The following is a 14,089-nucleotide window of genomic DNA, read 5'->3' on the forward strand; positions in this document are numbered from 1 at the left end:
AATTCTTAATTTCTATTCTATGAAAAGTAGCTCTCTGAAATATACAGTTGGTCTGTGCATTTCATTGTGTTCAATCGGCGCTTGTTTCTAAGTGTGATAATTGTAGGCGATGTATTTTATCTCAGTACATGAAACTTATCATACATGTATGCTTTATGTCTGTTACTGGAAATGTTTATTATATTCTGTTTCTACATGTCTAAATCAAACAAGGATGTAAGTGTATCTTCACCCCTGACTGGTTGGGCTAGTTTTCAGCAAACCTGGATAAAAATGTTAATTTCAGTTCCAGACAATTTCATTTTTTCCACCCAGATTTCTTTGCTTGGCCAAATGGTGAGCTCAGTTGATTGCTGTGGCCATCTTAAGTCAGTTTTTTCCCTCCCTTTTTTAAAAATAGCATTTATGCTATGAAGCTCCCGGTTATTAAAATAAAGTGATGGATGTTGGAATTTGAAAGTCAGTCATCCATTTTTATCACTATAGTGTCAGACTGTACCTGGAATATTTGTGTAATTTCAGTCTCCTTGCTTAAGGAAGCATTTCAGAGAAGGTTCACTCAGGAGATGAGGGAATTATCAGGCTTGTGGAGTAGTGGAAGTAACCGTGAAAGGGTTTATGGCTCTGCAGGACCCCCACCAGAGCAATCAGAACAATTTACATACTAAGAGCTTTGACACAGACTGCAGTCTGGTGAAATTGATCCTGCTTTAGGAGCCAGCGTGAATTCTCAACTTATTTCAAATACTAACTGAATTAAATAATTGATATGTCCCTGCCTAATAAAGTCACTATTCTTTAAACTTTGCATGCTGTTATTAATGCATCCCCAAAAGACAAAACAAAACTGGGAGAGTTTAACATAAAAGGAATACAACAGAGAAAAATTTTCACAATATTAGATAACTGTGTATAGAAATTCAAGTAGGAATGCAAGAATGTGTGAATACATTTTATGGCTTGCTTCCCAAAAAAAAAGTTTAAAAAATGTAATAGAATCCCATTCTTTTTCTTTGTGGAAAGGAAGAACAGCAGGCCAAATATTGGCATGGCAATGTTATAAATAGAGCCATAGAGATATAAAGCACGGAAACAAACTCTTCCGTCCAACTCGTCCATGCCGACCAGATATTTCAACCCTATCTAGTCGCATCTGCCAGCACCTGGCCCATATCCCTCCAAACCCTTCCTATTCACATACCCATCCAGATGCCTTTTAAATGTTGCAATGTACTAGCCTCCAACACTTCCTCTGACAGCTCATTCTACACACGTACCACCCACTGCGTGAAAATGTTGCTCCCTTAGTTCTTTAAAGTTATATTTTAAAAGTTATATTTTAAAGGATTAAAAATATCTGAGAATCACTTGTGTGAATTAAATATCTATCCTATCTCTGAAGTAGACAAAATGTTTTTCTATTGTGATTCATTGTTGGTCATGGCGAAAGTTAAATAAAATCCATTAATATTTTAATTGTAATATGTTGCTTTGACATTCAAATGACAAAAGGCTGTGGCTGACTAGAACAATAGGGGTGATCTGTGTACAAGAATGTCTTGATCTTTCTGAATAACGACATCTCTCATCTTGAATTGAGGTGAAAGAACAACCATACAGAGATACAAGTTCACCTTATCAAGCATCTTATTGCCAGAAGAACAATATTTACCTGGAGATGTAGCTCCTTCCCATGTCTACTGATGTTGACACTATGTGGTTGTCCATTAGCTAGATTTCGATGGTTCAGGTCAATTCTGAAAGGCTCTTTTGTACCTCCTAAGTTGTACCGAATCTGAAGACTTCCTGTAAAAATCAGAAGGACTTCTCAATATTAAATAAGAACTGTACTTTGAAAGATTGCAATCACTGGCTTTATCATTTAAAAGTTTTGGCAATAATTTTCTGTCAAGTTCAATAAAGTTATAGAACAGTTAAGGTCATTTGCACTGCAGCCTCTTACCAACTGGACACAAAGTGGTCAGAAGTCTCCTGATGATTCAATGGCCTGAGTTTTCATTACACTATGGGAACTGAGCATGGAGGCCAATGCCGATACCCAAATCCAAATGGTGTGTTCCAGATTTGTCCACCACTATTTTAAAAAAGTAGGGGCAACCCCTATCCAATTATATTTGTTGGGTAAGCTTCTGAGGTTGAAGGACCAATGGAAGGCACACCAGGACTGACAAATCAGTAGACCCACTGCCCGACAGTGGGAGCTATTAATCAAAGATGGACAGATAATAAGGGAGAAAACTCCTTCAGTTTGTTTTCCATTTTTAAAATGACCACAACAGATGGGCCTTGATGTTTGAGTGGCAATTCCTCCATGGAACAGCCAACAGTGGCTTATAGGCTATTAGATGCTAAGATGCTGCAAGTCGCTTGGATAAGCTAGCTGTGTGCTAGCGGGCAAATACTTGGCAAATGCAATATAATGTGGATAAATGTGAAGTTATCAATTTGGTGGCAAAAACAGGAAGACAGATTATTATTTGAATAGTGGCAGTTTAGGAAAAGGTGAGGTACAACAAGAACTGGGTGTCACAGTGGAACAGTCATTGAAGGTTGGCATGCAGGTGCAGCAGGTGGTGAGGAAAGCTAATGGCATGCTGGCCTTCATAGCGAGAGGATTTGAGTATCGGAGAAAAGATGGCTTGCTGCAGTTATACAGGGCCTTGGTGGAGCCAAACCTTGAGCATTGATTGCAGTTTTAATCTCCTTGTCTGAGGAAGGACATACTTGCTATTGAGGGAGTCCAGCGAGGGTTCACCAGACTGATTACCAGAATGGCTGGACTGACATATGAAAAAGGATGGATCAACTGGACTTGTACTTGCTGGAATTTAGAAGAATGAGGTGGGGGGGGGGGAGCGGGGAGGGGAGTCTCATAGAAATATATAAAGTCTTGGTGGGCGGCACGGTGGCACAGTGGTTAGCACTGCTGCCTCATAGCGCCTGAGACCCGGGTTCAATTCCCGACTCAGGCGATTGACTGTGTGGAGTTTGCACGTTCTCCCCGTGTCTGTGTGGGTTTCCTCTGGGTGCTCTGGTTTCCTCCCACAGTCCAAAGATGTGCGGGTCAGGTGAATTGGCTATGCTAAATTGCCCGTAGTGTTAGGTAAGGGGTAAATGTAGGGGTATGGGTGGGTTGCGCTTCGGCGGGTCGGTGTGGACTTGTTGGGCCGAAGGGCCTGTTTCCACACTGTAAGTCTAATCTAAGTCTAATCTAAAACCTATAATTCAGACTGGACTGGCTGGATGCAAGAAGAAGGTCATAGTCAAAGAATAGGGAGAAAGCCATTCAGGACTGAGGTGAAGAAGAATTTCTTCACTCAGAGTTGTGAACCTGTGGAATTCTCTACCAAAGAAAGCTTTTTGGACCAGAGCATTAGATATTCAAGAGGGAGCTGGATGTGGCCCTTGAGGCTAAAGGGATCAACGGGCATGGAGTAAAAGTCAGAATGGGATACTGTGATTGCATGATCAGCCATGATCATATTGAATGGTGGTGCAGGCTCGAAGGGCACCTATTTTCTATGTTTCTATAGACTTGATGTCACGAGGAATTAAGTGCTACGGGGAGAATGCTGGTAAGTGGAGTTGAAATGCCCATCAGCCATGATTGAATGGCGAGTGGACCCGATGGGCCGAATGGCCTTACTTCCACTCCTATGTCTTATGGTCTTATAAGTGCAGGTGGGTACCCTTGATGGTTCAAAGGCAGCACCATATTTCTGGCCTGACTTAAAGTTGTACAGCTTAGAAACAGGCCCTTTGGCCCACCATGTCCATGCTGACCTATGTCCTGATTTGGACATGGTGCAGACTGGAATGGATTAACAGCTGGATAAACCGGTTGCAATTAACCAGGAGTATTCTTTGAATGAATTAAGGAATAAAAATAATAACAATAACTTAGATTCTGCAATTTTCATTTTAAATTTTACAAAACCTGGCTTGTGTGTGGAATATACACCTTGTTTTTATTTGCTGCCCATTGTGTAGGGAATACTTATTTGTGGACTGAAGGTACAATCTTTCATCCAAATCATGCACAATTCACATAACAACTCATATTCTATATAACCCCATACCTTGTTTCCAATTACTTTCAGGGGTTATGAAGGATGTACTGCTAATTTATTCAGTAGTAAAATGCCTGTCGAGCTGAGAGGTTGCTTGTCATCGTATTTTGGCTTACGCATTGTTCATTTGTGTCTTTCTAAAATTTATGACAACTGCGAAGGGAAATCTGATGTCTCCAATTTTGAAAAACCGTGCATTAGTTTTCCCTTAAGGAAAGCTTTTTTGACTTACACAATTTTTAGAAGCAAAATGGGAGCAATAAGTACAATCATTCAACTCCTGTTTGTCATTATAAAATGACATGCATTATATCAATATCTATGGTTACATACATGAGTCCAGGATCCCTAAGCATGTCAAGTCATTCCTGTCACACTGAATAACTTGGTAATTCCTCCAAAACAATTTATCTAATAATGCTATCAGTAATCAGTATTAAAAACTATTGAAATGATTAACTATTGAAATGATTAACTAATCAAAAGATATTTATGTTAATTTTATTTACTGAAATATTTCAATAAAGTGCTCCAGTTTAATTACGTGTTTATTTGTTAGGAAATATTGACAAGCAGGTGGTGGGTGTGGCTGGGCCAAGTGAGCTTCTTAGTACCCAATAATACACATTTAAAGATTCTCAATTATGGGCCCAATTTGCTAATAGGAAGCCCCCATGTGGGATTCCATGCCTCCTGGCAATTCCAATCCCTCCCACCCATGTCCTTCACGTCCCTAGCCAGGCTGTGTCAGTCCAACTCTGCATGTCTTAAGACTTCCCTTTCTCCAGCTTCTGTTGATGCCTCTTCCTCAAGAACATTTATGGCTGCAGCAGTGGTCTCCAGTTCTGATTGTACCAGTGTCCATCATGCCTGGATGTCACTTTTTATCTGGGCATCATCATTAAACAAGCAGGCAGAATCTTATAGGGGTCTGAATGATTTGGGTTATGTTTGGACTGATGTCAGAATACACGTAGAAGTTTGGTGAGCCCTTTCTCAATGTCGGGGGCATCTCAGATAATTATTTATGAGCTTGATAAGTGGTGTGGCGAGTTCCTTGTTAGGGGCAGCAGGAAGTTAGAATTTGAGGGGAAAATGCTTGCTAAACATCTTAGTAAAAGCGCAACTCATCCCTTTGATATTCACCTTCCCATCTTACCAAACAAGCTAGATGTCAAGAAATCTTAACATGAAAATTAAAGCAGGTATCAGAGGAATTCAGCTCACAACTCAATCTGAACTATTTCCATGTTGGACACTAGGCACCAACATTTCAGGACACACTCGTGGACACTGGCCACATGCAATACATGCCCTTGGATGTTGGCATCTGATATGTGCCAGCCTCTAAGAACCCTCACGATACATCTTCAATCTACTTACATGATACTGCTGCACTTCATTGCTGTACCTTGGGCTGTGGCTCTCGTTGTAATGCTGCAGCAAGGGGACTGTGCACTCAGCAACACACAGCCAACTCATGGACAAGACCAGACTGCATCTCTGACTTCTTCATTCACTGTCACATAGCTTACTCACTCTGAACCTAACCTAAGTGCATGCTCACAGCATCCCTGTCTTGCATTGGCTTGCGTTTGAGTACTTTGCCTCTTAGCCAAAGGGGTCATATTATTTCTACCTTGCCTTGCTCTTTAGCACAGGCACAAAGGAAGGCAGCTTACCATCTTATGGGGTACCAGTCTCAGTCAAGGCAGAGGTGGGGCTTTGTTTAGGGGACTCCAGTGCAGCAAGTCAAGGGAAACTGCCAATAACTTGGATACAGCCAGATTCAGGAACTCTCCACATAAGTGATGAAGAGTCAAATTTTAAGCAGGCTACTACCTATCTTGAGTCTTTCTGCCCCGTCAAAGGCTTTTCTTTTCTTCATGAATGGGAAAGAGGCTGGTAACATGGGAGATGAAAGTGAATGACACAGCCATTACTTTCCAGGTGGGGGGTGGGAAGGTGTCCTAGGGAATTGAGTAGGCAATACATGTGGAATTAGTTGTATTGGGTTAAGGATGGGTGCCAGTGATTGAAGGAAGATATTGCCGGAACTGGTGAGAACATTGGAGCATGAGCCTTGGTGGGAGAAAGGTACAGTAGGAGAGATGAGTGTGGTGTTTTGGAGAAAAGATAGTGACGCTTCTCTTTATTCTATCATGGGATGAAGGTGTTGCTTGCGAGGCCAGCATTTATTGCTCATCGCTAATTGTCAATCATCTTGCTATGGGTCTGGAGTCACATGTAGGCTAGACCAGGTAAGGATGGTAGGTGGAGGTGGGTACTGATGAAGGGCTTTTGCCTGAAACATTGATTTTCCTGCTCCTCAGCTGCTGCCTGACCTGCTGTGCTTTTCCAGCACCACTCTAATCTTGACGGGTAAGGCTGGCGGTTTCCTTAATAGATTTTTCCTGACAACCAACATTGGATTCATAGTCATTATTCGATTCTTAATTCTAATTCCACCATTGGGCGGCACGGTGGCACAGTGGTTAGCACTGCTGCCTCACAGCGCCAGAGACCCAGGTTCAATTCCCGCCTCAGGCGACTGACTGTGTGGAGTTTGCACGTTCTCCCCGTGTCTGCGTGGGTTTCCTCCGGGTGCTCCGGTTTCCTCCCACAGTCCAAAGATGTGCAGGTCAGGTGAATTGGCCATGCTAAATTGCCCACAGTGTTAGGTAAGGGGTAAATGTAGGAGTATGGGTGGGTTGCGCTTCGGCAGGTCGGTGTGGACTTGTTGGGCCGAAGGGCCTGTTTCCACACTGTAAGTAATCTAATCCAATCTAATTAACAGTCCAGCAATAATACCACTAGATTATTGTCACCCCACCCCCCCCCATAAGCCAGCGAAGTGGTGATTGCCATTGACCCACTTCCTACAGTACTCAGGATTCTTCTAGACTGTCGAGACCACTGTCGTCTAGATGGTGAATCTAAGACCAGTCTGACACGGTCTTGTGTTATGCTCATCACTGCTCGTCCTTAGCCCCATCCAACTCCTGGTGCATCAATGAGGCACTGATCTCCTCCTGTCTGCCATGTCCAGGACAAATGTCAGGAAGTGTGCAGGGTATCAGTGCTTCAGTTCAAAAGATAGGCTGAAGCATTTGCACCAATCTTCAGCCAGAAATGTTGAGTGGATGATCCATCTTGGCCTCCTCCAAAGGTCCCTAATATCATAGATGTAAATCTTTAGTCACACACCTCATAATGTAAGAAATGGTTGAAGGTACTGGATACTACAAAGGCTATAGGCCTTGACTGCATTCCAGCAACAGTGCTGAAGACTTCTGGTCCAATGTTACAATATTGGCATCTATCTGACAATGTGGAAAATTGCCAAAATCGATCTTGTACACAAGAAGCAGGATAAATTGAACATAGCCAAATTCCAACCTGTCTACTCTCAATCAGCAATAAAATAATGGAAAGTGCTTTCGACAGCGCTATTAAGCAACAATTGCTTTGCAATAACCAGTTCACCAATGCGTATTTTGGGTTCCACCAGGGCCACAGAGATTCTGATCTCATCACACCCTTAATTCAAACATGGACAAAAACCTGAATTTCAGCAGTGAGGTGACAGTGACTGCCCATGACATCAAGGTTGTATTTCTGTCAGTTTGGCATCTAGGGGGCCTAGCAAAACTGGAGTCAGTGGGGATCAGGGAAACTCTCCACTCAGACATACCTGGCAGAAAGGAGGATGACTGGGGTAGTGGGAGGTCAGTCACCATAGTTCCAGGACATCTCTAAAGTAGTTCCCTAAATAGACTGTAAATGGAGTGCAAGCGGTCAACAAGCGAGTTCCAAAGACCTTCTGAAGGGAATTAGGGATGGGCAATAAGTTTGGCCAGTCAGCGATGCCCACATCCCATGAATGAATTCATTTTTAAAATATACAAACATTAGTAATGGACAAGTGAGTCAAATGGCATGTTTCTATGCTGTAAGTTTAACACGACCCAATTTTCCGATTATTAAATTCCTTAGCCTCCCTAACAGGCTTATGCTTTTTTCTGTCAGATTTTGCTTTCCAACAGCAAGACACTTCAATATCCTTAGGCTCAATAAGTCATTTCCTGTCTCACATATTTAAAAATTGCAAAGCAAATTCAACATTGAAACAGTTAGCATTTGCAAAGTCTTTCCTTAACTCAATTCCTTTATAACTTAAATGAATCAGAACATTCACAGCTAAAGAACCCAGAGGCCCTTTAAAAACATGCACTTTCCTCAAATGACAGATTGGTCAATAGCTTATTATTTCTTTGCCTGTAAAAGAAACTGCCTTCTGGCTTCTGTCTCAGAGGATCAACAAATAGATGAGACTAAATTGTGGTTAACCAGCTGTGAGTTTACACAATGATTGTTGATTCTCCCATTAGTGCTAACAGTGACATCCACTCACTTCAATTTTAGTTCCCAGGAAATCCTATCATTTCAAATCTGAAAATATACAAATGTATAGGGGAGAAGAAGCAGCATCATTATATAGGAGCCTGCAGTGCCCAGAAAAATATTGTTTGTGTGAATGAAAGGGTAGAAGAAGGCCACCTGAAGGGAGAGAGATAAAGAATTCCATTGTGAAGAGCTGTAGGTGAAGGAAGTATTGACATGAAGTTGATGAAATGGAAGGATTAGGTGGAGAAGTGTTCCAGCAGAAAACATTAGAAGTGGCTGATTACAAATTATGGATGGAGGGAGAGCTCCAGTAACGAGACGGAAATTGAAGAATTGTGGTATCAACTGAAAAGGATAGAAAATATTAATATAAACTGTGAAGATAAGGGTAGAAGTGTGAACTGTGGGTGGTAACGGTCGAGAAGATTTCTGTTGGGAACTATGAGTGAGAAAGTGTATAAGTTGTCAGGCAAGAATATTGCCAACATGAACATACTATGACAATCATAGAAACATATTTTAATCAATTTAACACATAAGTACAGTTGGTTTTGCTATAACATATATTTCTTCAACGTGAATTGGCTTTAATGTGATTGAAGAATTTAGACCGTTTTTTATAGAATGCGAACCTTTCTTACATACATTGGTGAGAATGTGATTCTGGACCCATTAGTTTAAATGGTACAGCTATTGCGTGATTTTCTTATAATGCAAGATCACATGAGAACGGAACTACTGTGTAATATTAGAATCAACTGTATGCCCCAACCTCTCCATATTAAATCTGAACAAAGGAAATCATGAACGTATGAGTGTTGAGTTGACTGCATTGAACTACTTCATCAAAAGGCATGGCTGTGGATAGACAATGGTTGGCATTCAAGAAATTTACATCCATTGCAAATGTTATACATTTCTTTCAGGAGAATACCCACAACAAGAAAAGTGGCCAAATCATTGTTAACAAAAATAATTAAGGATAATTTTAAATCCAACGAAGAGTGATGCTTTTGCCCACTCACGCCTTGCTCAGGAGGTGCCAATGAAATAGTTGGTTGTCATCTTCCAAAATTCTATAGATTCTGGAACAGTTCAAGGCAGGTTGGAGGATAGAAAATATAACTCTGCTGTTTCAAAAAGGAGGGAGAAAACAAGAGTAAAAAAAGCATCCAAAGGATGAGGGTTTTGCTGGCTTAGCCAGTCCCTATGTCCCTGAGGGCAGTTAAAAGTCAACCACATTTTTGTGGGTCTGGAGTCACATGTAAGGACCAGGTAAGGATGGCAGTTTCCTTCCTGAAAGAACTTGATTCTTGATCTTCTATGATCGTGTGAAATAGTGGGGTTTGCTCAATGGGTTAAGTGGCCTACTCCTGTTCCTATTGCTTATGTTGTGTTGGGATCCATTATTAAGGTTAGGTAGTGTAAGAAACTTTATTGTTAGGTAGTGCTCACGTAAGGTAGTATTAGCAAGTCTGGAACTTGTTAGCTTCACTAGACAGCAGTAAGCCATTATGTTACACTAAGAGCAGACTGAAAAGCTGATGGCATAGCCTGAAGAGGCCCCAAGGAGGGTGAGAGATAACAGGACATTGGAGCTGTGTCAAAATGCACGTAGCTCAAACTGAGGTAATAGAATGTTATCAGGTGAGAACCAATGACATACCAAAATTCTGCATTTTACCAAATAAGGATGTAACTCTGGAATGTGAGAGAACAAAAGGATAGACAAATTAAAATATAGGCAGAACACGCATTCTCCAGTGAGCTAGACACCTCACTGTACTGTGTACGATTCTCTCTCATTAAACCTGTTTATACTTTTAATCAGACCCGGTGTCTCTCTCCTCCAAACGAACACGGGGACAGAAGATCTGTCCCAACAGAGATGGTGACCCCGCCACGGGGATGGAGTAGAGACACGCCTGTTGGCAGGGATTGAGAGCTCGCCGGACGGCCGGCCACTCCTAATCGGGCTCGGAGACGCCCTTTATACAAAAGATCTCCAGTAGGGGTTTGAATACACTAAATTCTTAATTTGTTTGGCGTCTCACAACTCTTTGCCAACCGAAATTCTGGGCTTGTCAGCCCGAGAGAGAATCGAACCGTTTTGTTTTATAGTAACGAAAGTCTCTGGGTCAAGGATTGAAAGTCCTAGAGATGAGTAAGTAGAGTGAACCGGTGGTCAAGAGTGGTGAGTCATGTTTGGATGCAGCGCTGCGAAGTTTTGGTGAAGAGATAGTTTTGGGGCAAAGCGGATACTTCCCCTGCGCTTTGGACTGGTTTGGGGTAAAGCGGATACTTCCCCTGTGCTGACGAGTTTGGGTAAAGCGTAGGCTTCCCCTTGCGCTGACGAATTTGGGTAAAGCGTATACTTCCCCCCGCGCTGACGAATTTGGGTAAAGCGTATGCTTCCCCCCACGCTGACGAATTTGGGGTAAAGTGTATACTTCCCCTGACCAGAGGACAGTGTTGACTGGAACAGGCTTTGTCAGGAGTCGAATTACAAGGATTTGAGAACCCGATTTCTGGACCGTATTTCAGTAGCCGGCCCGTCCCGCAATATAATGGAAGTATTTAATAGGGGCTCACGAACCCCGACGCACATAAGTTGAATTCCTAGAGTAGGGGGGCATTGGGCAAGGAGAGGGAGACAAAGACAGAGGACAGGGGACAGAGACAGACACAGAGTTACGAACAGAGCGACTGTGTGTGTGTGTGAGAGGGAGTCTGTTTATGAGAAAGATAGAGTCTCTGGGTGTGTAAAAATCTGTGTGTGTATAAGTATTTCTGTGTTTGTAAAAGTCTGTGTGAGAAAAAGAGTTTCTATGTGTGGAAGTCTGTGAAAAAGTCTGTATTGTTGCCCAGAGAGAGAGAGAGACTTGCAAAAGACTGCTCAACTAACAGGCAGTTTAACACTTTGTGCTCTGGCTTGAATTCATCTGTTTGATAGTGATTGAATGTTTAAGTCTTGTCACCTAGGGCGTAAGTCCCGGGACTGTTTTGGATGTGATTGTTATGATTGTTTAACATGATTTAGATCCATCTGTTTGTTTGGTGATTGAATTCTTGTTTTTGTTTCTAGAGCTTGAGTTCCGGGACTGCTGTTTAAAGTGATTTCTTTTTATGTGAACTTAACATGATTTTTTAAGGCTAATAACTTCTGTTCTTTTATGAGTCATGACTCCCTAACTACTTTTCTTACTAACCTCTTTTATTTTTACATAAAAGCAATATATGAAGGACAGTCGAAGTTTCGTTCGACAGTGGGTAGTTGTAAAAACAAAAACTTCCATGGTTATTATCTGTGACCTTGGATTCGACCATTGTGCATGCGTTAGAAGTTTTTAACTTGAATTGACAAATTGTTGTAAGACAGCTCTGATTATTTTTACGACCTAAAGTATTGTAATTGAGAAATGATTGGTCAGGAGTACATAAGAAAACTAATTTTGGATCTAAATTAGGGTACTAAATCTGGACGATTACAGTGGATTTCAAAATTGGGAACTGTATGCATTTTACTTTTTAAATATTAAACACTGAATAAATGGACGTAAATATATAAATATGTTTACAAGTTAGGAACAGGCCTTAAAGTTAGTCAAGCATGAATTGATAAATTGGTGTTTGAGCATATGGGAAGATAGGAACATTGGAAAATTTCTTAAAAGAAAGAAACAGGGAAGAACATAACGACTTGTCCCCTTCGGGAAGTGTTGACAGGGGACAAGGAGATTGGGTTTGTGTGTGACCCCCTCACCAGTGGGGAGGTCGGAACATTTAAAAGGAAATGACGGTCCTGGTTGAGAATCCGATAGGATTGTCAGAACAAGTTAATTTATTTTTGAGGCCCAGTCTGTATTTGTGGGCTGAGTTAATGTCTATTTTGAATATACTATTTACTGCGGGAGAAAGGAGACTTATATGGGGATGCTGGATAGGGAAAGATACGGAAGATAGAAGGGTGAAGTGGGATAAAACCATTAAATGAATTGTTAGGAAGGGCACAGAAAGTGTTTGTAAAGAGAGAAAGGACGAGTGACAGGAGCAGTATGCGTAAATGATGGTAGCTGCGGTTGATGAGGTAATTAGGAGAAGAATGCAACCAGAAGTGAGCAACCAGAGCAGCGAGTGATAGCATGTATGGCAGAGAAGAAAGGGGATAGGGAGAGACAAGGAGGAGCATTTGATAGAGAGGTTGAGCGACAGGGGAGAGACGAAGGTCTCCACAGGCAGGATGCCATTACTGTGGAAGGACATTTGATACTGAAACAAGATTGGTGGCTCAGGATTTTGAAGGGAAGCCCACACAGGGAGACAGTGTTAGAGGGGCCACGGAAGAAGGGATGACGGATGGACAGGGGACACCACATGGGAATGAACGCGATGTGGGCAACCCGGTCAACCGGGAGGATGCCATTATGCACCTTATTGAGTTACAAGACCGCGCAAGTGCAGCCGAGAAAGGTGAGTGGGAGAGCAAGGGGGCGGTGGCCCAGACGATTTGTGTGGGGACGTCGCATTGACTATGGAGATCGGCAGGCGGAGAGGTAGTGGCGCCCCGGTCCCTGCTCCCCACACTATTTGCTGAACTCCATGGGCCGACGCATGTGGCACTGACTAAGGTCCTCCTGGCAGTGCAGGTTCATTGGTGGGCTCCCAAGCTACGGGAACAATTGGAAAATCTGAGAGCAAAGTGTAAGATTTGCAATGAGCATAACGCTCGCAAAGCTCTTCCTCACCCACTACTTACTTTTCCAACGCCCCTTGGCCCGTGGCAGGAAATCTGCATGGACTTCACTGACATGGGGGCCAAGTGGCGCACGCCAGACCACTACAGGTTCCTCCTGGTGATTGTGTACCGTTTTTCCCGGTGGGTGGAGGCGACGCCAACAAAGAAGGAGGATGGGGAGGTAGTGGCCAACTGGCTGCGAAATGAGTTGATCCCCAGACATGGGGTGCCCAGACTCGTTTGTACCGATAACGGCACCCACTTTAAGAACGAACACCTAGCCCGTGTGGAGGCGGCGCTGGGAATAAGCCATAGGTTTGGCAGTGTATACCATCCGGAAAGCCAGGGCTTAGTTGAGCGGGCGAATAGGACCCTGAAGGACAAGATAGCAAAGGTCCTGGCGGGGACCTCCATGACTTGGGTACAAGCACTGCCCCTGGCTCTTATGTCCATGCGCCAGGAGAAGTGCGGAGACACCTTCCTTTCCCCTCATGAGATTCTGACCGGTAGACCCATGCCCGGACCTCGCTTATCATCCCGGTGGGAGGACACCTGGGACTTCATGAACCAGGGCATGACCCAGTACATGCAGGTCTTGCACGAGATGGTTAAGCTAGTCAGGCAACAGGTGATCGATGCTTGGGAAAAGGAGACTGGTTCAACGGCACCGCTCTTGGTGGGGGAGGAAGTTTACCTCCGGCACCCAGGCAGGACATCCTGGAGTGAGCAGAGGTGGCAAGGGCCATTCCGAGTCACCGAAGTGGCTAACAACACCCTAAGGGTGGACAGGGAGGGGGACAATAACTGGCACCACTTTTCACACTGTTCCAGATCTCCAAAAGGACAATCACTGGCG

The 14,089-nt window shown here is 43.0% G+C and overlaps 1 protein-coding gene across 1 annotated transcript in view; it reads right to left on the reverse strand.

Annotated features, from left to right (window-relative positions):
* LOC132816073 (contactin-associated protein-like 2) overlaps positions 1 to 14,089 on the reverse strand; it is a 1,374,393-nt gene that overhangs the window by 136,690 nt on the left and 1,223,614 nt on the right. The window contains exon 20 of the mRNA XM_060825502.1: positions 1,673 to 1,806. Within this exon, the coding sequence (XP_060681485.1) occupies positions 1,673 to 1,806 (134 nt within the window). The remainder of the gene's footprint in view (positions 1 to 1,672; positions 1,807 to 14,089) is intronic.

Source organism: Hemiscyllium ocellatum, chromosome 5 (genome assembly GCF_020745735.1).
Source record: "Hemiscyllium ocellatum isolate sHemOce1 chromosome 5, sHemOce1.pat.X.cur, whole genome shotgun sequence".
Taxonomy (NCBI): Eukaryota; Metazoa; Chordata; class Chondrichthyes; order Orectolobiformes; family Hemiscylliidae; genus Hemiscyllium; species Hemiscyllium ocellatum.